Raw genomic sequence first — 26545 nt, forward strand, 5'->3', positions numbered from 1 at the left:
TAAACAAACGTTTCATCTTCTGTGGGCTCGACCGCTAGAGGGCGCCAAAGGACATTCATTATGGATCTAAATTATGTGGAGCAGAAAGTAACAATCCTGAGCAAAGACAACACAATTTTGGAAGAGCGTGATGAAGAATTACTCAACACATTTATTTCCTTCCACAGTGGCTCTCTTCTGCTCAGTCCTCCATTTTATCAGTGTACTGTGGTCTTTTTGCACATAAACAGAACATGAAACCAAGAAACAGTCACTTCCTCTTTCAATGTAAACCACAGATAAATATAAGTGTGCTGACAGTTTAAAAACATTAGATAAATTAAATTTTACATTAATAGTTAATTAAAAAAGAGGAACAAAAACTTAATCATTGATCACAAAATGCTACAAAACAAATTCCTGTGGCAGGATGGTGTTTCTTTAAGGGCCCATTTCTGGTGACAAACGAGTAAACAAATTAATTCATTTTATAGCTAGTTACTTTAGCACTGTTAATGGGATGGTAGAACAGTTTCAGGAATGCAAATCCTCTGTGCTTAAGATTCACAGAGTGTGACCAACATCAGTGCAGACAGCCAGCTGTCTTTCAAGAATCTGTTTCTCAACCAAGTCCTCCACTCTCCCAACCTCCACCTCATCAACGTCATCCATAAAACTGGACCAGTCTGTGCTCCCGTCTGCACGCTCCATGGGCTCTGGTTGGTTGGTAGGATGAGCAGGGGTTGAATCATCATGTGTGGTGGTCACACAGTTGCAGCTGTCACATAGTCCGAAACGTCTGAGTCCGGGTGTCAAGCTGGATCCTGTGAAGGTTCGCCTGCAGCTCTTACAGGACACTGGCCAGTAGTGCCTGTGAACCTGTTTATGATCAACACATGGCAGAATGTGAATCATTTTTCATAAGCAGCATCAACTTTAACATTATATTGAGTTGAAAATAACAGAGAGGTCTGACATGAAACTCAAGGGTCAATTGTTGGTTCCTATTTTAATTTAAAAGGTGATTAATCAAAAATAAGGAAAGTCGTCCTTAAAATGTTGCTAAACAATGACCTAATCTTCTCTTCATACTGTGGCAACTGGTTTCCATCACACATTTTAACTAGATGTATCATGATATAATCACTTACAGAGACTTTAAAAGTGGAGTTATTCGCAAGCAGCTCATAAATTAGTAAGAACTATTTGTTTCCACAGCGCTGATAACCCCTTTGTTAATTTGACTTTGTGCCACAGACTCAAAGAAAAGCATGTTAATATCAGATCAAACAGCACAAACTGACTGCAAAGATCAGCTGGTAATGCTTTTCTTCTTACACTTAGTGCATGGCTGCGGAGGTGTTCTTGTCGTGTGAACCTCTTGCCACACATGGGACAGGGGAAAGGCCTCTCTCCAGTGTGGCAGCGGATGTGCCTCTTCATGATTCCTTTCTGCTTGGCAGTGTACGGACAGAAAGGGCACTTGTGGAGTTTCACAGGCACTACCAAACCATCACCTGCAGGGGGAGAAAAAAGACAACAGTCTGATACACCAAGATGGAACAGAGCTGACAAACCCTCCCCACAATCTTTATTGCAGCATGATGTTTTAGACTGATGAAACATGTCATCCTCTGTCATTTGTTCATTACCTGTGTCCTCTCCAAGCCAGTCAGTCTGGATCTCCATAATAGATGACCCAACAAACCCTAATCCTTCATCTATTCTGCTTCCTCCTGTGCTGCTACTCAGACCTTGGTTAAAGCGCTGCCCCGCTCTGTCCCCCAGAGGACTGGAGCCTTCACCTCTGGCCAGCATCTCCATCAGCTGCCTGGAATTAAAAGAGGAGCTGTATCCTATAGGGAAGCGTTCAGTAGAAGGTGAAGGAGGAAGCAGCCTGCTATGATGATGGTTGTGAAGAGAGGGCCCAGGATATGGGGTCAGGTCTTTTGTGTCAGGGGACTCGATAAGCTCCTCATCAGGGTCATACTCTATCTTAGGGTTCACCAACTCTGAAGTTAATGTGGATGATGAAGAGGATGAGAGGTTAGTCTGATCTGGGTGTTCTTTTTGTCCTTCCCTACCAGACGGGAAACTCTCTCTGTGCTGGTAGTCACTGTCCATGTCCCTACTGGTGCCTGGATTTGTAGCATCAGGGACAGAGGTCACAGACTCCGGACCAACCCCTGCTCCTCTGTCTACCTCTGCAACCTGTGCATGAGGCTCAGCAGCTGCTGCCCCACTGGAAACTGTGGCAGCAGGAGTGCTGTCTGCAGGTCCAATCCCTCCATCCCGGGCCTGGTCCTCCTTCTCTGTGTTCTTCTCCTTCTCCTTGTTGCAGATTTCCAAAGATGAGCTGATGTACCCTTTACAAAAGTTTACCAGATCAGTCATCTGTAGGTAGCTGGCTGCTGACATCACCTCGATGACATTGCTTCTGTTCAGGGCCAGGCGACCAGAGTAAAGGAAGTCCAGGATTATGGAGAAAGCATTGGCTGTCACAATGTCCAGTGATGCTGTGCTGCAGCGCTGTCCACTATCCTGATGATAAAGCGGCAGAAGTTGAAGAGAATTTATGATGAAGATAAGTTTGAGATACAAATTTTGCGTCTCTGGAAGAGGCAGTGAACTAATGTCAAACTTGATTAAATGAGCTGGGACTTCACCAATCAAGCATAACAACCTACTGAACAGGTGTTATAGTCACTACTCACACGTGGGCACACATTATTCAAAGCATCACTTCTTTGTACCTTTGTGTCAGTTTAAAGGCACTATATCAAACTATACATTTTTTGTTTTTATTAAGATTTTAAGAAAAACTAAGTGAATAAAAAGGGTGACTGAACCAGAGTATTTCACATAACGGGTTAAAGAAACCATTTACAGGGCTAATTTTTTCTCTCATATTAGTCTCACTGCTTACATTGCCAGAGACACCAAGCCATGCACAGTCAATCCTTCTTCTCATGTTTTAAAAAACAGACAAAAGTAACAATATTTCATGTAACTGTCACCTGTAAAAAGTGAACCAGGAGAGCTCTAAAGTATCCACTTCCAGCAAATAACACATTGCGATGGGCCTTGAAGACACGGCCTTCAACAAGGATGCTACAGTCACAGAAGAAGTCCCGTTTGCGCTGTTCGTTGAGCTCAAACAGCAGCTTGGGCATGTAACAAGGCACTTCCATGTCTTCACCTCAGTGAACCCTGCCAGGGGACGAGAGAGAAATGGCATGAAGAGAAAAGTGAACTCTAATCCATATGTGAAAGAAAACGACTGGAGGCAGACTGAGCCGTTTCTCTCAACATTTGTGTGGGTAAAGCATTTATACATCATATATTTATATTTTCTGTGTTTACTACCCTCGACAGGTTAGGTTTGAGGTATGTGATGATCTTATGTACTTTTCCATCACACTCACCAAGGTAAGAAAAGAGTTATTAACTATATTATGTCGTGTTTATCTGATCATTTTCACAAACACATGTCAAGTAACAGAAACTTGCGTTCATTTGGAAAACTATAAGCAGAGGTTAGCAATAACAATAGCTCTGCTTTGTGTTAGCCTAAAAGCTAACTATTAGCCGACAGGCTCGCTGGCGAATCACTACAGAGAAAGTTCAACTTTTGAAGCATGCTTACAGAGATCAGTGGGTACGTAGATGAGGGTCTCACCTGTGCAGTGACGTGATAGGTGAAATCCTTTTTCATAACAACAAACGACAGTTTATTCACTCATATCATATCTCATATCCACAGCAGACAATATTTCCGCATTCGTCATCCAGTGACGTATATGACTGTCCAATAGGTGGCCGATGAAGGCGTAGCCAAATGTAACCATAATAAATCACAAATAGGTTTAGTGGGTAAAAAAGAGACAAAGTCGGGTTTAAACATTGTATTCTATGTTGTAAAAAAAAAAAAAAAAAAAAAAGTCTACAATGTGTACATTAGAACATTCAGACTTTCTGGAACAATCCATTCTTTAATAAAAGATAATTGTTTCATCTTACAATTAAAGCAAGGCCACCCTTTAGTGCTATTTTATTATTGTTTTTATTATAAAAATAAAAAAAAAATCTACTTTATCATAAAATTATTGTGTAATGACCATAATCCTTGTATCCATTGAAAGAAGAGAAGTTTCTGAATCTGATAAATAATGCAAAAGTAGACAGAAACATACGCTGCATCTAAAGCTAAGAAACAATACTCACAACACATCATATATTTTTCTGTCACAGTGTAAAAAAAAGGAAACATTTCTCTTTTTTTCCGCCAGAAAAAGTCAGCCTCCATGGACCACTACTGTTAAACTCCAAGCCCAACAGGGACATAGATATTTGACAGCCTTGAATGACTTACATTGCAGCTTGCTTTTTATGATCTGTGGGGTTTAAATGACCAGAGACATATTAAAGTTTGATTGAATCAAAATTTTGAATTATGACAGTTCCTGTTGAATAGACTGAATCTTGATGACATCAGCATTATGATGTCAGCTTAGATTCAAGCTAAGATTGTGCTGCTTAATGAATTAATTACTTAATAAATAGATATAAAAAGAGATAGAATTTTGGGCACATTTGCCTTTACCACCCAAAAATTCAGTGCCCCAGTTAGTTTTGTGAATTAGAGTGTAATTTCATTCGTCAAAATCTTAGCACCCATATGGGCCAGTGTTTATGAGCCGGTTTGGAAAATGACTGTTGAGTTCGTTCAGTGTCCCTCAAACATTGCTCCACTGTATTTGTGGTGAGTCCATGAATCTGAGTTGGAATCGCTGTTTGCCTTCTCTCAGCAGACAGTTGGCATGTCAAATGAAAAGTCTGTTTTCTCATGTTTTTCATCTTCTTATGTTTTCTCTCACTAGACATGTGCCTAAAGGGATGTCAACTTTCTTATGTTTCTCAAGTTCTCTTTGCTTCATAATCTGGCACAGAAAAGCAACTAAAACTCCTACATCTGTGGGACAAACTGGTACTGTTGATTGGACCAGCTACAGAACTGGCCTTGTACATTATGCATGGTTTTAATAACCCATTTGATGTCAACGCTTGTCACTTATGACTTCTCATTGACTGCCATAAGAATGTAAATGCTTTAACCACCCTGACACATGGTGTAAAATTTGATGAACTTTCAATTTATCATTCAAAGACAATGATTGACAGTAACGAGGACACTAGTGATGACAGTTATTAGAAGAACTTTTAACCATCATGTTTCTGCAACAAGTCCAACATATAGCAACACAATTGACTCCAGCTCGAGCCTGTCCGTGTTTTCTGCTCTATATACTTGTTTATATGCTTTCCATCTCTGCAACAAAGTAATTCCTCTTTTATTTTCGGACATGGCGGGAGTAAACAAGAAGTTCCTCCAACGCTGGGCCACACCCTCTCAGCGCAGTCCACAGCTCTTAGAAGTGTTTTTATGCTGATGGGTGCCGGCCGAGCGACTTATTTGTTTCAGATATTTTCCCATGGCAAACAGAGGGAACACAAAGGCTTCGTGGTGGCCTGGGGAAACCGCAGGGTAGGCGTACATGAGCCTCCATACTCACCCTCTTTTGAAAATGAAATTTATGGCACCTCATAAAAGCTCTATTCATGCTTATAAGCACTAAATATAAACTAGTATAAAACAGCAGGGTTTCTCTGGGGCCTTTTAAACTTGACCTGATGGAGCGTTGTGTCCGGCTGCAGGCAGGCCAACTGTCAGCTGACCCAGCCGCCCAGCAAGCCTACACGAGTCAGTCCCAGAGCATAAACAGTGGGTTGAACTCTGAGGTAGCTAACCTTCTCCTCGCTCTGACTCAGGACAACACAAGGGCTTTGTTTTGGTCATTTGTTGACACAAGGGCCAGGAAACTCCCTCTCCGCAGACCTTTTGTAGCCAAGCAATTGTACTGAAGCTTAGAGAGCACTAATCTATCCGTGCTGCAGTTTGACGCTGGTTTACACCCAAAAACCCCCAAGGAACAAGTATTATCCATGATTTATGATTGGGTTTTGGCGTATGCCTATGATTATGATGGGGTATGATTTACTGATGGAGGCTAAAAAGTAAATAGATGGAGTGATGGCTGTTATGTAAGGCAGCATCCAGATTTGGGACCTCACTCATTGTGTGTGTTAGCCACTGTGAGACCCACGGCTGGCACAGAGGGCTCCAGCAGCACCCCTCCGGGTCCCTGTGGTCTTTGCCTCCGCACATAACAGCCACTTAGGCCGGCATTTTCCCAGGCTGAGACAACACACCACGGTGGCAGCGCGAGCCACAGAGAGGGCCTGATTAAAGAGTAGGGACAATGGAGGGAGAGAGACCGTGGTGGCATTTTCCATCTCCGCCGCTGTCTCCTGGGGGGACCAAGTATGTGCCGTGAAACGTTTGAATTATCCCAGAATCTCTGGAATTCAGACTGAGGCACCGCGGAGAGGACCCTCGACCAGGGATCAAAGAGCTTTGAGAGGAGTGCGGTGGACTGGTGGTAAAGTCGAGTATATAGGGTATGAATGAATGTGAGCATGAGGGTGTGTGTGAGTGTGTGTGCTTGTCTGTCATAAAACTGACTTCAACAGATAAAGGCTATTTGAGTTTGAATCATATTTTCCGTCACAGCTACATGTCTGAGGATGTCTTGAAAAAAAGTCATGTTAGACTTCTGAGGGGGCAGTGATGGCTGCGCAATGAAAGGCAGGCATGTGGTGTGTTTGAGTGTGTGTCTGTCCTTTTATCCCTCATGGGATCAGATAATGCAATCATAGCCAATCATTGGGAGTCTAATACAGCGGGCGCCCCTCTTTAGTTTGGAGACGCCGCTCTCCTCTGTGGTGGCCGAGGAAGAGAAAAGCGGGAAGGGGAAACCTCGTCCCGCTCTTTCTTTCTGTCTATCTTGCTCTGTAATTATCACTTAATGTTCTGAGCTAATCTGGAGACGTCTGTGTCTTTCTGCCCTTTCTTCCCTCGCCGGAGAGGAAATGTATAACAGCCTGAAATAAATCTGCCAGCCTTGATATTATTGTATATTTAGCACCAGAACAGGGTTGTAAACGGAGCCGCTCCTGACCACAAGCTTCCGGTAGCGCAGGGCCTCAGTGCAGGCTGGCTGTCTCTGCCACAGCCAAGTCTAAGATCAAAGCCTCCTGTGCTATATACAGTTAGCTAGATGTCCTCAAGCATTGACCTCAAGCAAGTTTTTGTCTGAGACAGACAGCCTGTGCTTGTGCCTGAGCTACATGCAAAGTGAATTTAATATGCCTTTCAGCCAGCCAGTGTTGAGTGGAAGGATGTGTGTCCCCTTTAAATGTGATTGAGAAATTGTGTGTCTATTTCTACATCTCAAGGCTGCATTTCAACAATGATTTCAAAAGCCCATGAGCCAGAAGAAAATGACTTCCAGAGGAAAGAAAGGGACACAAATGATAAGCTATTGGAGCATTTTTGGATGAATTTATTTTCATCATTATCATCACTTTTAGAGGGGTTTTTTATGATGTAGTTGTCTACAGGGAGGATAATAATTTTGAAGGATTCTGTGTAGCTTGTTCTCTTTGTTGAGAAACTGATAAGAAAAAAGATACAAAAGCCAGGCCATCAACTGCTGCAGAGGAGGTCAATGATATCAGGTGATGTAGCTATTTTCATCAAACCTTGACCTAAACATGTTTTTGGAGGAAGTGTATGAAGCACTTGGACTATTTTAAAGTTACTTTACTAATGAAAAAAGCCACTCTGCTTTGGCTCTGATCGATGAGGCTCTGGCCTTTTGTTCACCAATCAATAGACCTGGGACATTTTTTTTCTTCTTCTGATTCAATTCTTTTATGATTTTTGGGGTGCCGACTCAATGTAGATTGTGATTCTTCAATATTTCAGATTTTTGTGAATTTTTATATCCTTTTTTTTTTTTTAAACCGGACCAAGTCAAAAAGTTGAATGATGATGGTGATGATGATGAATATGATGTCTACAGACAGGAGCCATATTTTCCCCCAAAGTGCACATCAGTCAGTTCTTAGGATTGATTTAGGGGACCTGACATCGCAACTTTTTTCAACCTATTTTATTAACAAAGAGTAAAATAAAGGATTTAAATTAAAAAAATAAAAGATTTTTGAACGAAAGAATCACCCCCCCCCCCCCCCCCCCCCACCACCACCACCACCACCACCCCACCCCCCAAAAAAATAGATACAATGATGCATTGATTTTTTTTCTCCCACCCCCACCAATCAACTGTTCAGGCATGAGACAAAAATACATCCAAGCTAAATGAATAATTATTTTTAACAGCCAAGATGACAAGCCATATATTGATAGATATAGGCCACATTTACTAACCAGAGTGCAGACTGAGGAAGACTGAGACTACCCATTGAACTTAGCACCCCTGAGTCACTGACTTTCTCCTTATTTCTCTTTCTCTTGATTCATAAAAGTTCAATCAAAAACCAGGTGAGCCAAATGGGAGAGCTTTGTCAAAGAAAGAAGTTTTCTCCTTTTGTTTTGCATGCAAATTGTACATGCACAGAAACTCTCCACTGATTTAGCTGAAGATGAGTGCACAAAGATGGCTCTCAGATGGATAAAGTTCAGTATTTGCTGCTTGAAATATTCTCAAACTGTGATGAGAAAATATCAAAATTCACATTACATCAGTGTGCGGGACAAAAATCAAGTTGACTTTAACATCAGTGATCCTGATTCATTAAAGCGCTACATGACGAGTCTGCAATCAGAGCAAAACAAACGGGCCGTCTGACAGCAAAAAGCACAGGAGTCTTTCAATACAGAAGCGCCCAAGCTGAGCAGGATTCTCTGTAGGTGTACAAGTGTTATTGACATCTACCTCATACAGCCCCACTCTGATTGTTGTGGGGGCTAAATGTGGGATTTCCAAGCAGAAAATGATACAAAGAAGAGAAACTGAGTCTGAGTTTGTCAAAAAATGCTAGTTTTTCTTCTTTAGTTGTTTGAGGGTAGTTGGTTGTTTCAAATACTTCTTCGTGGTTATTTCTAGCTTTGAAAAGTAACTTCTTTTTTCTTGTGTCTTTTTTAGCATTAAAGTGATTTGCAGCTTTTTCCCCCCACAGCATCTGTTGTGGCTTTAAGTAGGCTATAACATGTTGTGCTGTTTTCTTATGAGAGCAATTAATAAATCTATTCATAAAAAGCTTTAATCTAAATTGAATTCACTCGATGGAAAGAGTTTTTTCTCAAAATAGACATTTGCACAGGATGAATCAGATGACCTGATCCAACAAATGAGCAAAACAGAATCATGTTGAGTCAAGTTTGGCGTCAGGGGGAGAAAAAAGTGCAGACAAGATCCAGAATTGAGGTCGTTTTATTATCATTTCTTGTAAATCTTAACAGTTAATGCCAATGCTAGGAAAAATAAAAGGTACAAACTCCCTCAGGAGGTGAAAATCATTATCAGCATAACCCTCATCCTTCCTCTATCACAGTCATCCTTTCTTTTCCTGCACACTCACTGTAATCCCCTTCTAGGAACCCTAAAAATTACTCAGCAGTGCAGTGGCGGCAAGTTTTTATGCTGGTTTTTAGAGGCTTACCCCGGCCCTCACAAGCTGCCGTCAGAACGAGGTGTCGGACGGATGCCTCCCTGATAAGGTCGTAATCGGAGGTGTAAAGTTATAGGAGGGATTTGGGGAGGTGAGAGGCTGTCAGAGAGCAGCAGCCGGGGGTTTCTGTGGAGCATAAAACAAGGATGGAGCATCATGTCAGGGGTTTATGGCTGAGGGAGCTCCTGTGAACCAACCTGATGCACTATTAATCCCAGTCTCAGGCTTAAATTTAATCTGAATTGGGTATAGATGCTTATAGTCTGGTGTGAGTGTGGCACTTTTGCATGTAGTTTCCTTTTCTTTCAGGTTTTAGAGTTAAAGCACACTAACCGCCTTGTCTTTCAGCTTTAACCAAAATAGAAAGCTGATAGTGGAATTAAGCATCACATGACTTTGAGCAATAAAAATTAGTCTCCTCCATAAACTTGAATGATAGTCAGCTTCCAAGTCAAAACGCGTGGGCAGAGCTAGTTTAACAGAAGCTAATATTAGCCCAGTCTTAAAACCCTGCTCTTCAAATCAGACGCAGTCGCATGCATGGCTGAGGGGACACAGCGGATTAACCCTGAACTCTTTCATTTTTCACTCTTCCCCTCCTCCTTTCCCTGTCTCCCTCTGCAGCTCATAAAAGATTGCGTCCTGTGTGTGATGTGGCGGACGAGTGCAGTCAGAATGAACTGATTACGAATGAGAGCCGGCGTGCCTTTGAGTCATGGCACCGAACAACATTCCTCCACACTTAAAATAGTAACAGTTGGCTTTTTTTCAGGTTTGTTTTTCTCATTGGACGACTTTGGGGCATCCTCTGTTGGATTTTTTTTAAGCCTCCAATCATAACCAGATTCCTTTTTCCTCCATTTCAGCCCCTTTCCTCCCTTTTTCTTTCATTTTCTTACGAGCAGTTTGTTTAATCTTGTGGAGAAAATTGGCTCAGCGTGGGAAAGGCAGGAATCTTTCAGGGATGGGTTGTGTTGTTTTTTTAGAGTTGTGTGCATGTTTCTTTCTTTCTTTCTTTTTTTTTTTGTCTGGTGCAGGGAGAAGAAGTGCCAGTTTGTGCCAAAACCTCATGAAGTAGAGATAAAAAAGAGGCTGAGTGAGAGGGAGGCCACAACACCACGACAAAGATATGGGCTGTCCAAGCAAAGAGCTTTACAAATGACAATCTCCAGGGGAAAAAAATGGGGAGACAAAATAAGGGAGGAAAGGGAGTGTAAGGGAGGGAGGGAGGAGAAGAGGAGAAACAAATGTAGATGGATTGGTAGGAGGAGGAGGAGGAGGAGAGGAGGGAGGATGGGTATTGGGGAAATAACGCAGAGCAGTGAGGAGGGGTGGGGGTAGATGAGAGGGGGAAACATTCCCCCTTGCCCACATTAAAGACATAAAAAAGAAAACAAACAGAAAAACATGTCTGACATAAAGAGGCTGGTTTCCGCGGCGACAGCACAATGGCTGCCTGTGGCTCTCGGGGCCCTCGCCGTCCCGTCTGGGGCCCGGCACCAGCGAAAGTCACCGCAGTCACAGGGCCCATCAGTGAGTGTGAGTGTGTGTGTGTGTGTGTGTGTGTGTGTGTGTGTGTGTGAAACATGCCGAATGTCATCATGGGCCTCGTACTGTGGGAACAGCCATGAAAGGGACCCCACTCGGAAGCCACAAAAGTTCCTTTCTGCTTCTTCTCTTCGGCTTTTAGCCTCTTTATTTATCTCGGGGCAGGGGAGCCGGATGAGGAGGGAGGCTCTCTCTCTCTCCCTGTTCCTTCTATATGTCTCTCGCTCTCTGACAGGAAGTGTGACCTATCGCCGCAGCTCTCCTGCCCTCTGCACACCTCAAATCACAGCAGCCTCTATCTCAAACATATATACTGACTGTGTCTAACCCTGTTCTCTGGAGGTTTATTCACACCTCATATCAGCTCAATCAGATCATTAAAAACACAAAGCAGCGCTCTGGAGACGGCCTATAGGAACAAACCCAGCAGTCTCAGGAATGCCTCGTGTCTCCAGGTTATGCCAAGTAAATCGTGGAGATGCTCAGACAGACAAGTCCCAGGCATTCCTCATGTGTCTGAAGGGAAGATAATTCCCTCATGGGTCCAGCCGAGACAGTGCCAAGCTGCTCCAGTGCCAGTTCCCATGCCAATCCAAGGCTGACCCGAGCAACTGAGCGCCCAGCCGCAGGCTGACGACCAGAAAAGACTCATACCAGTCAGAAATCAACTGATTTTTTTGGGTGGATGTCAAGAGGACTTGCACACAGCCGGGCAACATGCAGCTCCTTTGACCACAGTTGGCCTTTCAGAGACTCTCTGCAGGGGAGACAGAGCGTGAACAAACATCTGATTGTGACTTATGTTTGATAACTTCTAAAGAGTTATTTTTGGTTGGTTAAATGAATTCACAAATACCAAAGGTTCTCTTGTCCACTGTCACAGTCACGTACAGTGAGCAATTAAATCCACTACAAGTGACTGAAACAATGTTTTGAACTGATGAAGAATAACAATCAAAACATTTTCTTCTCAAAGACCTTGTGTGGACTTAAAATAGTTTTACTTTCATAAATTTGCTTATTCACATATCCACAATTTTAAATGAGAGCATCAGTACCAACAATGGTTATTTATAAATTCTATGTCTCGGTGTCCGTGGTCGACCTGATCCAAATATGGCATGTAGACCAACGTCCCAATGACAACACTTCACCCCACCAAGCAGTGAGATGAGAGATCTAAATTTTACTGTTATAAAAAGTATTTCTTGGATTTATTTTGTAGTAATGGTGGACACAGAGCTGGCCCTAACCAATTTGGCACCCTGGGCAAGATTTCATCTGGTGCCCCTTGTATTCCGGCACCAATAACAATTTTTACATACTTAAATAATAAAATATCATACAGCTCTACGTTCTAGAGACTTTATTTTTATAAAAGAAAAACCTGCAAATAAACAAACAAAAAAAAACAAAAAACAAACAAGAAATACAAAGATCTATAAATACAAATTGAAGATTTGAAAATACCTATATCACAGGAACCTTAAAAAAACTACAATAAATTAGAAATCAAACTATATATATATATATATATATATATATATATATATATATATATATATATATATATATATTCAATTTGAAAAGCTTAATTCCTGAAGTTCCTTCAAAAATCAGCTGAATGTTAGCTTACTAAGTGCACAACGATGTTAATAAGAAGCAGGACTCTAATGATACCTGCCTCACAAAAGAAAAACTGTAATTCTATACCTGGTTATTATATCTACAAGTATTAAAATGTTTACCTGGGTAAAAAGTAGTGAAAATTCCTGACGTGAACTTTATTAGAAGTTAGGACTTACACAGTCAAACGTGACTACCAACCAATAACAAGCTAGCATAACTGCGAGTACAACTTCTATATAACATTACGCACATACCTCTGTCTTTTTGGCGTTTCTCCTTCTCCTCTCTTGTCTCTTTTGCCCCTGGGTCCTGAAGGGTTTGATTTTTTGACATGATACCTGTTATTTAGCGTACTGTTGGTCAGTATCATTTAAGAGCATAAACTGCCTGTCAATCTTGTCCACAAATGAGCAGGTGAGGAGGAGCGGTGTCCATGTTGTGATCATGCGCCCCTCAGGGTCAAGCCGAGTGCAGGAAAATAGAGCCTATTTTAGGTAATTGTCATGTTTTGCAGGAACATTTGTAACATTTCTGAATAAAAGTCTGGAAATTCTTTTATACAAAAAAAGATAACCTTAACTCATTGTAGACATTTTTTCTTCTTTCCTCCTTATTATTCACTAATGATCTTATCATCCGCCGGCAAATCATGAGAGTGCTGCGCTGGCGCCCTCATGATTGCCGGTGCTCCTAGCATTTGCCTATACTGCCTATGCCACAGGCCGGCCCTGGGTGGACAGCAAAGCAGAAGAGAGCTAAACAAGAGAGTGATAAAGCAACGACAAATCTGTTTGTGATAATGTTCATTCCAACCCACAGTCAGCAGTTACTCTGCAGTGGTCTGTTCAAACTTGAGAGTCTATCAATAAAACAAAGACTTACATTGCATTACATTACCTGACATTAGGTCACGTTTCGCTACGTCACGTTACCCTACGTCACGTTACCCTACGTCACGTTACCCTACGTCACGTTACGCTACGTCATGTTACGCTACGTCATGTTATGCTATGTCACGTTACGCCACGTTACGCTACGTCACGTTACGCTACGTCACGTTACGCTACGTCACGTTACGCTACGTCACGTTACGCTACGTCACGTTACGCTACGTCACGTTACACTACGTCACGTTACGCTACGTCACATTATGTCATGTTACATCATGTAACTTCACGTCATGTAACGTCACGTCATGTAATGTCATGTAACGTCACGTCATGTAACGTCACGTCATGTAACATCACGTCATGTCAGTCACCAGTGGCGTTTTCTCCCGGAGGCCAAGGGAAGCCATGCTTCCTCTCTTTTTTTAGACTGTAGCTGTGATTTAATGAAAATATTCCTTTAAACAGTTTCGATACTTCTGTGTTTTGTCACCGTCATCTCTTCCTTATCCCTCTCCTCTAGTTATTGAGCATTTTACAATGTGTAAAACAGCGCCCTCGTAAATGTTCTGTGGCGAATGCGTGGTGAAAATACGATACTGCACGCTGTTGTCCGCAAGGAAGCCAAGCAGAGTTGGCATCCCTTGGTGAAAAAAAACAAGAATGATTAACCAATCAGATGAGGCCGTGGTCATGACACTGCTCATCTGTGATTGACCAAGACTGTGCCAAGGGAAGCCACCCTGTCTTTGGCCTCAAACCAATCAAATCACAGTATCGTCATCCTCGAGCCACTGAATGAAATCAGGGAGGTTAGCACATTAGCAGTGTGCATGAAGCGGCCGGTTGTGTGTTTAAGCGGGCGGTTGAGTAAATAAATAAGACATTCAAGCTAAGTCAAGAGGACAATGTACGTGTGTGAATGAGTGAGCGAGGGTGGGAGAGCTAAAGGGCGTGTGTCGGTGTTCAAAGTAAGTAAAACGAGCGCTCTCTGGGCACTCTAACAGGTCCGTTACATGAAATAGCGATCCAAACTGCAACATAGCCTTTTATGTACCCCACTCCCTAAAAAAAATACAGATAACAGGCTTTGTCTCACTTGGCTTCCTCAAAAAAAATCTCCACGCCACGCCACTGTCAGTCACGTCACGTCAGTCACGTCACGTCAGTCACGTCACGTCAGTCACGTCACGTCACGTCACGTCACGTGACGTCACGTCACGTCACGTCACGTCACGTCATGTTGCATTAGAGTTAATAGATGAGCTCTGGTAGGCCATAACCAGGATTCGCTAATGTTACAGATTACGTACACATCTCAGAGCACTTAACTGTTACTAACACCAAACAGAGAGTCTGCTACAAACTGGGTTTACAAAGTTTGATTGTTGTCATGTTTCAAACAATAGCTGTACTTAGTGTTAAAAAAGAAGATCTGCTGTCCATTTATTTGCTGCCAAAACAAAATGCAAGTCTTGGCACTAGTTAAGAAGTATTTTGTGTTTTATTTTAAGACGCCAGTGTCTTATTTGGGATTTTTTTCAGTTAAACATCGAGATAAACATGCTCTTAAAAGCTCCTTTGAATAGTTTTCAGGTGGTGATGAATCTGCTTGAATTGTGATGCCTCCATATGACAAACAACCTCAAACAAGAATGGAGTATGAAGGATTAAGAATTTATGAGCAACAATTGTATTATTTGTCCCGTCACAGGGAAGTAACAGGATGAGATGGTAAGTGGCAAAATGTTTTCAGTCAAAAAACTAATGTAGTGATGTTTTTAGATGGTTAATTTGGGCAGAATTTGCAAAAATTTGTGAACAGTTTGCAGTTTTTAACAAGATTTGAGCAAGATGTTTCTGAACAAGATGTGTATGTTTTCCAAAAATGGTGACATTGCATCCTCATTTGCAGAATTTGTCACTAGTTTGTCTTTTCCATTTTGTTGCTCTACTTAAAACCTCATTAAGGTCCAAATGTGCAAAATGCATATTCTAACAATTTTTCAACTGGTCTTAAGATTTTGATCAGGCCTGTATTCCATTTTCAATTCGTCTGCTGTTGAATACTTCTTTTATTCAAGATATGCAGACTCACATGTGCACTGGGATGATGTCATACCAGTTGTGTTACTCTCATCAAGTGATCGAGTGAGGCTGTAATGCAGAAAGAAAAGCACACAGGGGTGTAAACATTGAGTTTTAAAAGGGCTCATGTCATTATTTTTAACCATCATGTTTTCAAATGTTCTGAAGACTGGTGGATGTAGGTCACAATCTTTGTAACTATATCTCAGAGAAAAGGGTTTTCTCCTTTACTGTTGATAAAAAACAAAATCCAAATGATCAAAGGCGACAACGCAGTGAGACATATCTGATCAGTTATTCAGTTTGACACGAATGCAGAGGGAGTCACAAACAAAATGCCCCGCTGAGCTGGTTCCATCTCACAGACTTTTAAACAATAGCAATAGTCATGCATCAGATACAATAATTGCAGCCGAGTGTTTGTTCCTTATAAATTGTGGGTATACACTGTCCACATTCATGTGAAGGGATTGCGTGTGTGCTTGTATGACTCCTCTTGTGTCCCATGTGTGCGTTATGTCCCTGAGCCTTCACACGTTCATCTTCAAGCTGCGCATGTGTGCGTGTGTGTGCAAATTGTAAAAGTATGAGCTTGTTAATTTCAATAAGGGACTCTGCCTTGTTGTGGTTTGGAGGGATGGGAGGGAGGGGATTTGAAGTGGCCGACCAAGATCGCCAGAAATCTCCCAGAATTCCATCCCACCAACCAATGCCAGCTTTCTCTCCCTCTTATGTTTCTTACTCTTATGTTTTTCTCCATCGCCCTCCCTTTACACCCTACCATAAAAGCATTTTCATAATTATCTTATTTATTTGTTCATTCATCTTCTTAATTACTTTCCACTTTGTGCATGCAACTTGCCTCATGCTGGAGCAACTGGGATGTGTGTCAAAAAGGATGACTGACGGCAGAGTGATTTCACTCCTTGAAAATGTTGATACAGAGAGAAAGTCGTTCTTTGAAGAGGAGGGTGGGAGGCTGATAAAAATAACAACAGAGAAGGAGCCTGACTTCTTTAAGATGCTTCTTTTCTTTTTAACTTTGTCTTTTTTGTTTTCTGATGCTTAAATCAGATCCAGACCTGAATTAAGGAGTGATGCGTAATGAAAGAATATGCAGACAGGGGGGTTAGTTGGAAGGAGAAAAAAAAGGGATTTCTCTTTTCTGTTCATCCTGACTCATCCTCACCACCCTCTAATCCCCCCTGGTGATGGTCACACTGATTACTGACAAACATATGCACACGCATATGTTTTAAGTTAGATTACTACTTTACACGTATGATATAATAAAACGCACGCAGGCTCAGGGCCCTGTTACATTTAATGCAAGTGAGATGAAGAGAAAAACAAAGTCTGTTGGAAGAAATCATCTTAAAAGATACAAAGAGATAGAAACATCTGGATCAAGAGAAATGAGTTGGAACACACTTAACTTGATTTAAAAACAGCTTGTTGCAACTTTAAGGACCAAAATGTGCGCAAAAAAAGACACTTTGCTTCAATAAAAACAGCAAGCGCTCATGCATTGTCGTATGTTTAAACTAACACGCCCTTCCAGTCTGCCAGGCAGGAAGAGACACACTCAGCTGGGCATTGTGTGGAAGGGGGCATGCCACTTGGCCTCTCTCCGGCTTTCACACAAACATATGCGCACACTGCTCGGTTAGGCAGGCATCGCTCGAACAACGGGCGCCTGGGCTTCGGGTTTCCATGGCAATCTGTGCCAGCAATCTTCCCACGGTGGCAGCGGAACTGAGCCCGAGTGTAGCAAGAAACCGTGTGTGTGCACATGTGAGGGTACAAAGAGCGCTATCTTGTCCAGTGAAGAGCCCAGATGTTCAGACACTCACTGGGATGATTCCTCTCTTGACCCTTCACTGCCTCCTGTGTGTGTGTGTCCTCACACAGCTACACACAGAGAGAACAGGCTTAAAGTTTAGAAAAGGTTCAAGTGTTAACGCACTAACCTCATATTATCAGAAAGGGGAAAGTTATAAATCATGATAAGACGTCACTTATGACCGATCAAACATGTAAGGCTACAGGGAGCAAATCACGACTGCTAAATCTGTGTTTCAAGAGGTGAATGACCTGCTCAAAATAATCCAAATGAGCCATCAGAGTTGATTGGTCAAAAGGTACTTGCTTTAAACAATGATAAAATTAAAGATGAGTCACAGCCTTAAAACAATGGAAATCACAAGCTTGGATTTTTGGACAAATAAAGAAACTAAAAATTCTGTGTTAGCTAAAAGTAGCTTTTTGGGTATTTTAAAAATTGTCAGTTGTGAAACAGTTAAAACAATAAAATGTATTATTGCTAAAAAGTTGAGAATTGAGGATCCAGTAAAACGTGGCTCACACTACAGGATTCCCAGGTCGATTTGACCCCTCAATGCCTCAATGTTTGGCCCAGATTGTCTTCTAGCGTGAGCAGCTGGCACATCAATTTTAAGCCCCACAATCAGCTCACGGACTCTTTGGAGCCACCCTAATAAGTGTTAAATGTGTTTGATTTTTATCAGGATGATTACATCACTCGTTTTCACTGAGGACAGCAAAAGCCAATCAGAGAAAGCCGCCTATGAGGAGGTTATCAGAGACAAAAATAGCGACCATGAAGGACTCACTACTTTCTGCTAGTCACAGAGTGTACAGGTGTTATCAAATTGTATTTCTCACCTCAAGTTGTAGAATGGACAACCCATGTTTTCCGTGTCCACTTCTTCATTCAGATGTGTTTGGTCTCCTTTTTCTCTTTCACACCCCAAATAACAACTACAGTGAGCAGCACCGCACCAGTCTCCATTTTTTTGTGCGCTGGTTCAAATTTGCTTCCTTGTGAGATGACGTAGGATCATGTGGTGTGTCGCTCTCTCTGGTCAGGTAAGATAATCTGTGAAGATTCTCCTTATGTGTGTGATACAACCTGATTTCAGTCAGGCTTTAGCTTACTAAGCATTAGCCAGATTTTTAGCCAAATGTAAGTTTATAAAATAGGCGTGGGTTTGTAACTGTTAGCTTACAGGTAGCCATAATCTGCTTAAGTAGTTTTTAAAACTACCTTGAGCTTGCAGAAGTCTTGTAGTTAGCACTTAGCACTTAAAATGCTAAACTGTCTAAAGCTAATATTTTGTGGAAGTTTGAAAGTTAGTTTATGTTCAGTTGAGACTGATAGTCATATAGCCATGTAAAGCTGACAACACACTAAGTAGCCTTTGGAAATACATCAAACATTGAAGTGGGTGACTTTTTAACGACAGAGCACTTAAGCTCAAAATAAAAGGTAGTATTTGGTGATATGTAGCTAGTCATGAGTTCCTAGCTTACAGTTTATGTATCTCCCATGAAAACAAATGAAGTACTTGTTAAGAGTAAAGAGAAGAAATATTAGTATAAAATGAACTTGGTTATCTTTGGTTATCCCTCTCAGCTGCAGAGGAGTCAAAGGATAACTTTGTTTTCCTGAATCGGTGAATTCACAGTCTGTCACTCCACCGTTTGTCGCTCACAGTCATTTATAAAATCTTGCTCAATCACTCCATTCTCCAAAGTCAGCTGTGCGATGATGTGGGAGTCATACTTTATGCACTGTCACACACTCACTTTTCACACTCCATCATTCCCACACTCCTCACCTCTCTCCCCCCCTCCCTCCGGCTGCCATTGTTCTACGGCACGGCGTAATTAAAGGAGGAGAAAGAGAAAGAAAGGAGGATTGAACGAAGGAAGGAAGGAGAGCGGGATGAGATTGGAGGCTAATTGACTGAGGATGACTGAGCAAAGGGGGTGGAAAGATGGGGCTGAGGGGGGGTGGAGAGGAAAGGGTGACAAGCTGGGGAAGGCCAGATTAAAGGCAGGGGGGAGGGACAGGGAGAAGAGGCGGGGGAGCCCAAACTGGCAACCCTGCCCCGGCTGCCAAAGTCCTATTTTGTCATTGGGTGGCTGTGACAGAGAGAGGCAGCCAAGAGAGAAAATAACAGAGAGGGAGAGGGAGTGAGTGACTACGATGGGATGCCAGTGATAGAGTAAAAGACTAAAGCAGCTTGTGAATTTTCTTAGTTGCCATGGACCCTTGGGGGCCGATCAAGTGCTGCTGACTCACAGAGGGAAAGACTGAAGACACATGAAGACGCAACAAGTGACAAGAAGTAACTAAGGACAACAAGGCTTTTATAAGTAACAGCGCAAGAGAAGCAGAGTGCAGGGCACGCAGGGACAGAGACAGTCTTCACACAGCAGAGAGCGCGGCGGACAAGATTACCCAGAGTCCATCAGGCCATCATCCACCCATCCATTCATCTGTCCATCCAGTGAAGACGAAGCAGAGACATGAAGAGACCTCACGACTACAGCTCACCTGACTCGGACACAGACGAGTTTATTGACGTGGGGCAAGAAGACGGCTACTGGTGAGCATCCTCCAACCACACCTGAGTGTGTGTTCAAAAAATCACAGCTTTAAATAAATGTCATTTGTTTTACTGCTGGTTCTCAAGCTAAAGGCAGAACTGTTGAATTGTACATTAATTCAGTAAAATTACAAGCTTTTGACACTTTGACACAAGAAATGCCAGTCAGATAAAAACATTCAGGAGAATAAACGGACTTGGTTTAAAAAGCGTAAAAAAAATAAAGGCTTGAGCTGAAACTTTTTTTTTTTTTTTTTTTTTAGCAAAATCAGTGCAGAAATTAAAAATAAGAGCAGCATGTTTGACAAACCTTTAGGCAAAGCTGATCTGTAAAAATATATATCAATAAAAAATAATAGTAATCTAAAAAAAAGTCATACTTACAACAACTATTGCACTTCAAACTGAAAATTTGTTTTATTTGCTGATAGTAATTTGAAGTGTAAGTCAACTAAAAGTAAATTTTTATCTCTTATATACATGACATTTAAAGACACACTCAGGTTTAAAATGACATGGCCTGTCACAAGGCCTGAAGCATGGATGATTAAAAACTGTCTGGTTTAAAAATTGTCTTCTGTGCAAAAAATAATTTATAAGCCTCTTAAGTTAATATTATTATTATTATCATTACATTATCATAATTTTTTTTTTAATTTCTATTTTTTGTTAATTTTAAATTTCAAATTTTTATGACACAATATAGTTAAAGTTTTTATTTATTTATTTATTTATTTTTTATACAGCCTTTACACCAAACTGAAACAAACAAGGAACAACCCAACACCAAATGTGTGAAAGGTTTCAGCAATTTGACAGAGCATTAAAAAAGAGGAAAATATCTATTTCATATAAGCTAACCTTGGTTATTTTGCTATTTTAAAAGATACATTTTTCTGTCACAAGAAAAAAGTTTTTTTTTAAACAAGCTCATAGTATGTTTGTCTTTTCAGCTTTTATTGAGATATTGCTTAAATAGTTTGTTCATTCTCAAACTGCTCTTTGTATAATTTGTTCAGAGAAAAGACAAAATAAATTCACAAAAATATCCGAAACACAGAGTGAAATGTTTCTTAATTTGAAAAGAAAATACCATGAACATACTGGTTTTAATTCCAAGCTGTTAAGCTGCAGTTTGATTTGTGTAAAATGTTGTTAAAAAAAAGTCTGAAAAGTTTCAAAATTACTTGTAACTCTACACATGCTCCTTACGTGTCATCCTACCGTTTGTGCTTAAGACGAGTTAGCCACAGCCCTGTTCTGGATTTATGAAAATTCTGATTAAAGGGAGTAATAATAAGAGTGTATTTGTAACAGCGCATCTTGAGTCTACAAAAACACATTCAAAGCAGCTCTGGTTACATCACAGCCTCTAAACAAGCCAGTAACACTAAAGACGGTTTGGATAAATCAAATTGCTGTGAGACACGCAACCAGAAGACAGTTCGGCCTTTTCATGTCAGCCTCATCAAACATAAACCTAAACAAAAACACACAGCTAAACTGGCAGCCTTCATGTTCAAATCTAATAGAAAGTCAATAAGTCTCTGGTGGGGCAGTTTGAAGGGAACTCTGAGCTGTCAGGCTCCTTCAGGACTGTAAGATGAGCGTTCACAAACAAACACAATCCATATTGAATGACTGTATTTGGAGGAGCTCAGATCTCAGGCTGCATGTTGGAGCCCCATGCGAGCGAAAGCATCGCCCCGGGGCCTTATAATCTTCTTTCTAAAAGTGCTTTCACTCACATGGAAAGAAGAACAGCATGTCATCTTACTGAGACTAATGTCCAGAAAGGCATTAAACCAAAAACAATCTCATCTTCCCTCCTCTCCCGGGCACCCCTCTGCTTTTCTGTGCCCAAAAACAAATTAGATTGAAGAGAGCTGATGTGCCATCCCGCCTCTGTGTCATATTAAGGAGGGTAATAATAACAATATGCAGGAGAATCAAAGTTACTGTGTTTCTCTCTGTGCCAGTGTCTCATCTTTCTGTTTCTCTCTCTGTTTCTCCATGGTGCAGCCCAGTCACCGGGTCCATGTCTCCTGGCAGCGCCTCGCAGATTCTGGCCCGAAAGAAAAGAAGAGGGGTGAGTGGATTATAGCCTTGGATCCTAATCTGTTTCGCCTTGTCGTCTTTGTTGGCCCTGACTGTCCCTGTGCTCCTCTTGCTGTGCAGATCATAGAGAAGAGGCGCAGGGACCGCATCAACCACAGTCTGTCAGAGCTCAGGAGACTGGTGCCCAGTGCTTTCGAGAAACAGGTGAGTGATCAGGAAACAAGAATCACAATTCAAAAAACAACTGCAGCGACAGAAGTGATTTAAAAAAGTTTGATCTCATGCAATTAAACCAATGCAAGAAGATTTTATTGATTTCGCAGAATTATCAACATGAGCCACGAAACAAACCAGAAGCTTAACTGGAATATAAGATTTCTTTAGGGTTATTTTTAATCCCTGGCTCTGCTGCAACAGGGTGAATTCCAACAGTATGATTTACTGCTTTTTGACCAGAGGAGTCTTTGTTTGTATGCTACCCGGCTAAATTTCACAGCAGGAGGAATGTCTGACAGTCGAGAGGAAGAGGGACGACGTTTTCTTGGTACAGAATGTTGCACTCTTTAGAAAAGCGATAGGACGCATGGATTTTTTCCAAAGGGTCTACTAAAATATCCAACTTCCTGGCAGTTAAAGTGACATGTCGCTTATTTTCCCTGCAGGGTTCCTCTAAGCTTGAGAAAGCAGAAATCCTGCAGATGACTGTGGACCACCTCAAGCTTCTGCATGCCATGGGAGGGAAAGGTAAGAGCTCTGAGTTTGATCTTTTTAAGAAATGATTAGTTTTTATATTATATCAGTAGACTATGGGAGATAAAGTGCAACTGTCAAAAAAATACATAAAACCTTCAGTTAGAGTAGACAGATTATACCACCACAACCTGAAGCGCCCAGACTCCAGACTCAGGATGTTTTTACTCATAAATCTCAAAGTTTTCAGCTTTTCTACATTGACGTTTCAAACTAAATTTCAGCCTTTTCCTCTTCATTCCAAAAGAGAGTTTTTGTTTTACTGCGTTTCAAATTGATTTTATCCTCCAAAGCCCAACCCTTTAAACTTCTGATTGTGCTTTACGAGTGCAAGTGCTTTTCTTATTCGCCCACTGACTTGTTTATCTGCATCCAGTATCAGTAAACCAGTAAATCAAAAGTCTGATGTTTAACATTTCCTGAGTTAATAAAATGTTCCAGAAGATCATCCTGAATTTACAACTTATTGGAAAAAACAACTTCAATATGTCTTAAAAATATCACTGCATCACCATGATGAGAAGCTTAGGTCCAGTTCCTCCAGAGCATCATGTGGCACCTTAAAAGGATGCAACATAGTGCACCATGGGAAATTTATTTTGGATGCTATCACAAACCGAGGAGGGATAAAATGAAAAAGAAGGGAGGACAGGAGCAGGCTGACCCCTGACCTAAGGGGTTAAATAAAGAGCTATCTGTGTGACATGCCAGTCTACTTGAAGTCCGGATGCTTACTCTCTCTTCATCTGTCTCTCTCAGGTTACTTTGATGCGAGGGCTCTGGCAGTCGACTACAGGACCCTGGGTTTCAGAGAGTGTGTTGGGGAGGTGGTGCGGTATCTCAGCTCCCTTGATGGGGACTCTCCAGACCCCATAGGAGCCCGCCTGGTCTCCCACCTTTCCCACTGTGCCAGTGAGCTGGACCCTCTCCTCCTGCAGTCCCCCCCAGCCTCCACCCTGCCCTTCCCTCCCTGGGCGTGGCCATCCTTCCCTCAAATCTCCACTGCCTCACCAGCCTCCCCCTCGCCTGCGTTCCCCGCCGGGCGTAGGGATCTCGCTCTGCTTGGGAGCTACCCGTCACCCACCTCCCTCCGCCTCACCCCTCTGGCCGGCTGCCAGCAGGGCGCACCGCCGCTCCTCGCACCCACAGCCCTGGCCACAGTCCACAGAGTGCCCTCCCTCGCAGCATCGACGGTCCTGGCTCCCTCCAGACCTACCCAGCCCTCTCCTCACAGCGCCACCAGGGCCTCGCCTCTTCCTATCCCCACCTCTTCCTCCTCCTCCTCTTCTTCTGCAACCTCCTCCTCCTCTACTTCATCATCCTCTGCCTCTCTGCAAGTCTCCTTCAGACCTTTTGCACCTCTGGGGTCTCCCACAGCCCAGCGCAGGGGCTTGAGTGGATCATCCAAGTCTGGCCAGGGTTGGGGGACTGAGATTGGAGCTTTCTGAGAGTGAACTTTTTTTTTTCCCTTTTTACTCTGAACTGTGTAGAGTGGACATGGAGCTCCTGTGTGCACTGTGTAGCAAATATGATACCTTTGGAGAAAACCTTTGAACCTTTGATGATGTCTCTGCTTTTTGAGGGACTTTAAAGCCATATCAGACTGTGCGTGAAGTATCAGATATATTCACAATCATGTATAATTGACATACAAAGGAAAGTGAGGGGATAGAATAAAAAAATGACATCCATGAATTTGTTTGATACATGCATAGCATCAACAGAGCCATATATACAAGCCTCAACACATGGACGTTGAGTTTTTACTGATCTTTAACTGTGATTTATTTTTTTTCAACAGTAAACATTTCATTTTCTGATTTTGAAGAATGTTTTTAAAAACCTCTATAAAGACAAAGTGCCTTGACCGTTCTTCTGTTTTTCTGTTTTTCTTTTTTCCCGTTGGAGCCGATGGAACAATGTCCTTGCAGCTAACGCTTTGTGCTTTGAATTCAAAGGCAGAGGAATGTTTAAAGCTACACGTTTTATCCATGTTAGTCATGTCTGCAAACACTGCTCACATGTTCCCCAGCCGTAACCCCCTCGGTATGAAAGCTGTCTCCACTGATGGCTGATGGGAGCTGTGGTCTTGTGGCTGCAGAGGATAAACATGGTGGGAGCTGGTGATGTTTTTGGGATGCCGCGGCGAGGCAAACAGACCCATCACTTTGCCCTCTAATTGGCGATCCCCTGTAATTAACTTTAGCCTCATATCAGTCCATGTATCTTCCTCTCCTCTGCTGTCTCTCTGCCATTCTTTCTCTCCAATCTTGTGGTACACCAGCGGATATCTTCTCTCCCTGTTTGTCTGCGCCACTGTCTCCTCAACAATGGACAGCCAGTAAAGACGAGGGCGAGAGGGAGGGATGGAGAGGCTGAGCGAGGGGAAAACAAAGAAGAAAAGATCTGAAGGGTTGTGGTTTGGTGACTGATTCGGCGTAGACGTTCAATAACAGGCTGGGAAGGAGGCAGGAGACAGGGTTAAGGGGAGATGAGAGGGACTGTGAAGGTTTAAAAGGACAGCGTCAGAGGAGTGTGAATCACAGAGAGTGGGCCAGCACGTAGAGGGTGCAGGTATAAACCGCGCTAACCATGATGAATGACAGTTGCATGGAGCTGTTTCTCAACAACATCAGCTTAATCGTGCCACGCTTCATCAAAACAGCTCAGTGGGGATGAGAGAGGAGAGAAGAGCTTGTGTGTGTTTACTGCCGGGGAACGCTTTGATCTACTTCAGGATGCAATGTCTGTGGTCTGTGGTCCCAAAATGTGTGTGTTCCGCAAAGTGCACATTGTTTATTCGAGTGAGTGTGCTTGTGTGTTGCCTAAGCCAGCCCCATGTGCTCGCTGCCCTGTGTGAGTGTGTGAGTGTTTTGTTTATGTCTTGTGTGAGTGTGTGCGTGTAATGCGAGTCCTCTGGGCTGGCGTCAGGACTGAACCGCGGTGGCGGCGTGGCTCTCGTGCGAGGCCGGCCGGCGGTCGGACGGACGGTATGGTGGTGGAATGTTTGTGGAGGGTGCATGTGTACACACACACACACACACACACACACACACACACACACACACACACACACTGACACACACACACACACACACACACAGGCTGGCTGACTGGCTGGCACTATTCTAGCCTCTGAGCAGAGGAGCCAGAGTCACCACCGCAGCTTCCAGGAAGGACAACCACAGTCACACTGCTCTGTGTTTCCCACGGGGGAGGGGAGGCTGGAGGGAGGAGAGAGGAAGGAGGGAAGGGAGCGATGGAGAAAGAAGGAGGGAAGTGAGAGTGTGTTAGCCAGTGTTTATTTGGGGTAAGTGTGCATGGAACAGACGGCCATTGTGGTTCAAGCTGAGAGAGGAAGAGGAGGGTTTAATACACAGGAAGGAGGCGGGAGCCAAAAAAAAGAGAAAACAAGACGTGAGAGATTTCTGCTGACTCTTGGTTCTTCGTTACATCTGAGCTTTTTAGTGTTCTGTCTTCATCTGTGTGTGTGTGGGTCCTTCAGTGAAATAAGTACATTTATTGGAGTAACATCAGCAACTTAACTCTGAGTAACACCTTATTTGTTGACACCTTAAGGTGCCACTATTTCAC

At 42.5% G+C, this 26545-nt stretch overlaps 2 protein-coding genes across 3 annotated transcripts; one reads left to right on the plus strand and one right to left on the minus strand.

Moving 5' to 3' along the window:
• Positions 1-142: 142 nt before the first annotated feature.
• zbtb8b (zinc finger and BTB domain containing 8B) lies at positions 143-3786 on the minus strand. Its single transcript, XM_074686779.1, has 5 exons — positions 3659-3786; positions 2997-3189; positions 1632-2520; positions 1318-1496; positions 143-858 (listed from the first exon to the last, which is right to left on the minus strand). Exons 2-5 carry the CDS (start codon positions 3168-3170, stop codon positions 544-546), a joined length of 1557 nt encoding a protein of 518 aa, XP_074542880.1. The 5' UTR covers positions 3171-3189; positions 3659-3786; the 3' UTR covers positions 143-543.
• heyl (hes related family bHLH transcription factor with YRPW motif like) lies at positions 3238-24833 on the plus strand. Of its 2 annotated transcripts, none has more exons than XM_074686783.1 (6): positions 3238-3299; positions 19794-20143; positions 22166-22232; positions 22322-22405; positions 22864-22945; positions 23711-24833. In XM_074686783.1, the coding sequence occupies exons 2-6, from the start codon at positions 20064-20066 to the stop codon at positions 24397-24399; spliced, it is 1002 nt and encodes a 333-aa protein (XP_074542884.1). In that variant the 5' UTR covers positions 3238-3299; positions 19794-20063; the 3' UTR covers positions 24400-24833. The 2 variants fall into 2 exon arrangements, with proteins under 2 accessions (XP_074542884.1, XP_074542882.1); XM_074686781.1 differs by lacking the exon at positions 3238-3299 and adding an exon at positions 6296-6498.
• The last annotated feature ends 1712 nt before the right edge of the window (positions 24834-26545 follow it).

Source organism: Halichoeres trimaculatus, unplaced genomic scaffold, assembly GCF_033239565.1.
Source record: "Halichoeres trimaculatus isolate MK-OKI-2021-1 unplaced genomic scaffold, fHalTri1.1 fHalTri1_scaffold_14, whole genome shotgun sequence".
In the NCBI taxonomy this organism is placed as follows: domain Eukaryota; kingdom Metazoa; phylum Chordata; class Actinopteri; order Labriformes; family Labridae; genus Halichoeres; species Halichoeres trimaculatus.

Coding starts and splice junctions, on each gene's coding strand:
- zbtb8b (XM_074686779.1), bottom strand. CDS start 3,170: ATGGAAGTGCCTTGTTACATGCCCAAGCTGCTGTTTGAGCTCAACGAA. Junction 2,521..2,996: donor TCCTGGTTCACTTTTTACAG/GTGACAGTTACA, acceptor CTTTATCATCAG/GATAGTGGACAGCGCTGCAG. Junction 1,497..1,631: donor CTGGCTTGGAGAGGACACAG/GTAATGAACAAA, acceptor CTCCCCCTGCAG/GTGATGGTTTGGTAGTGCCT.
- heyl (XM_074686783.1), top strand. CDS start 20,064: ATGAAGAGACCTCACGACTACAGCTCACCTGACTCGGACACAGACGAG. Junction 22,233..22,321: donor CCCGAAAGAAAAGAAGAGGG/GTGAGTGGATTA, acceptor CTTGCTGTGCAG/ATCATAGAGAAGAGGCGCAG. Junction 22,946..23,710: donor GCATGCCATGGGAGGGAAAG/GTAAGAGCTCTG, acceptor TGTCTCTCTCAG/GTTACTTTGATGCGAGGGCT.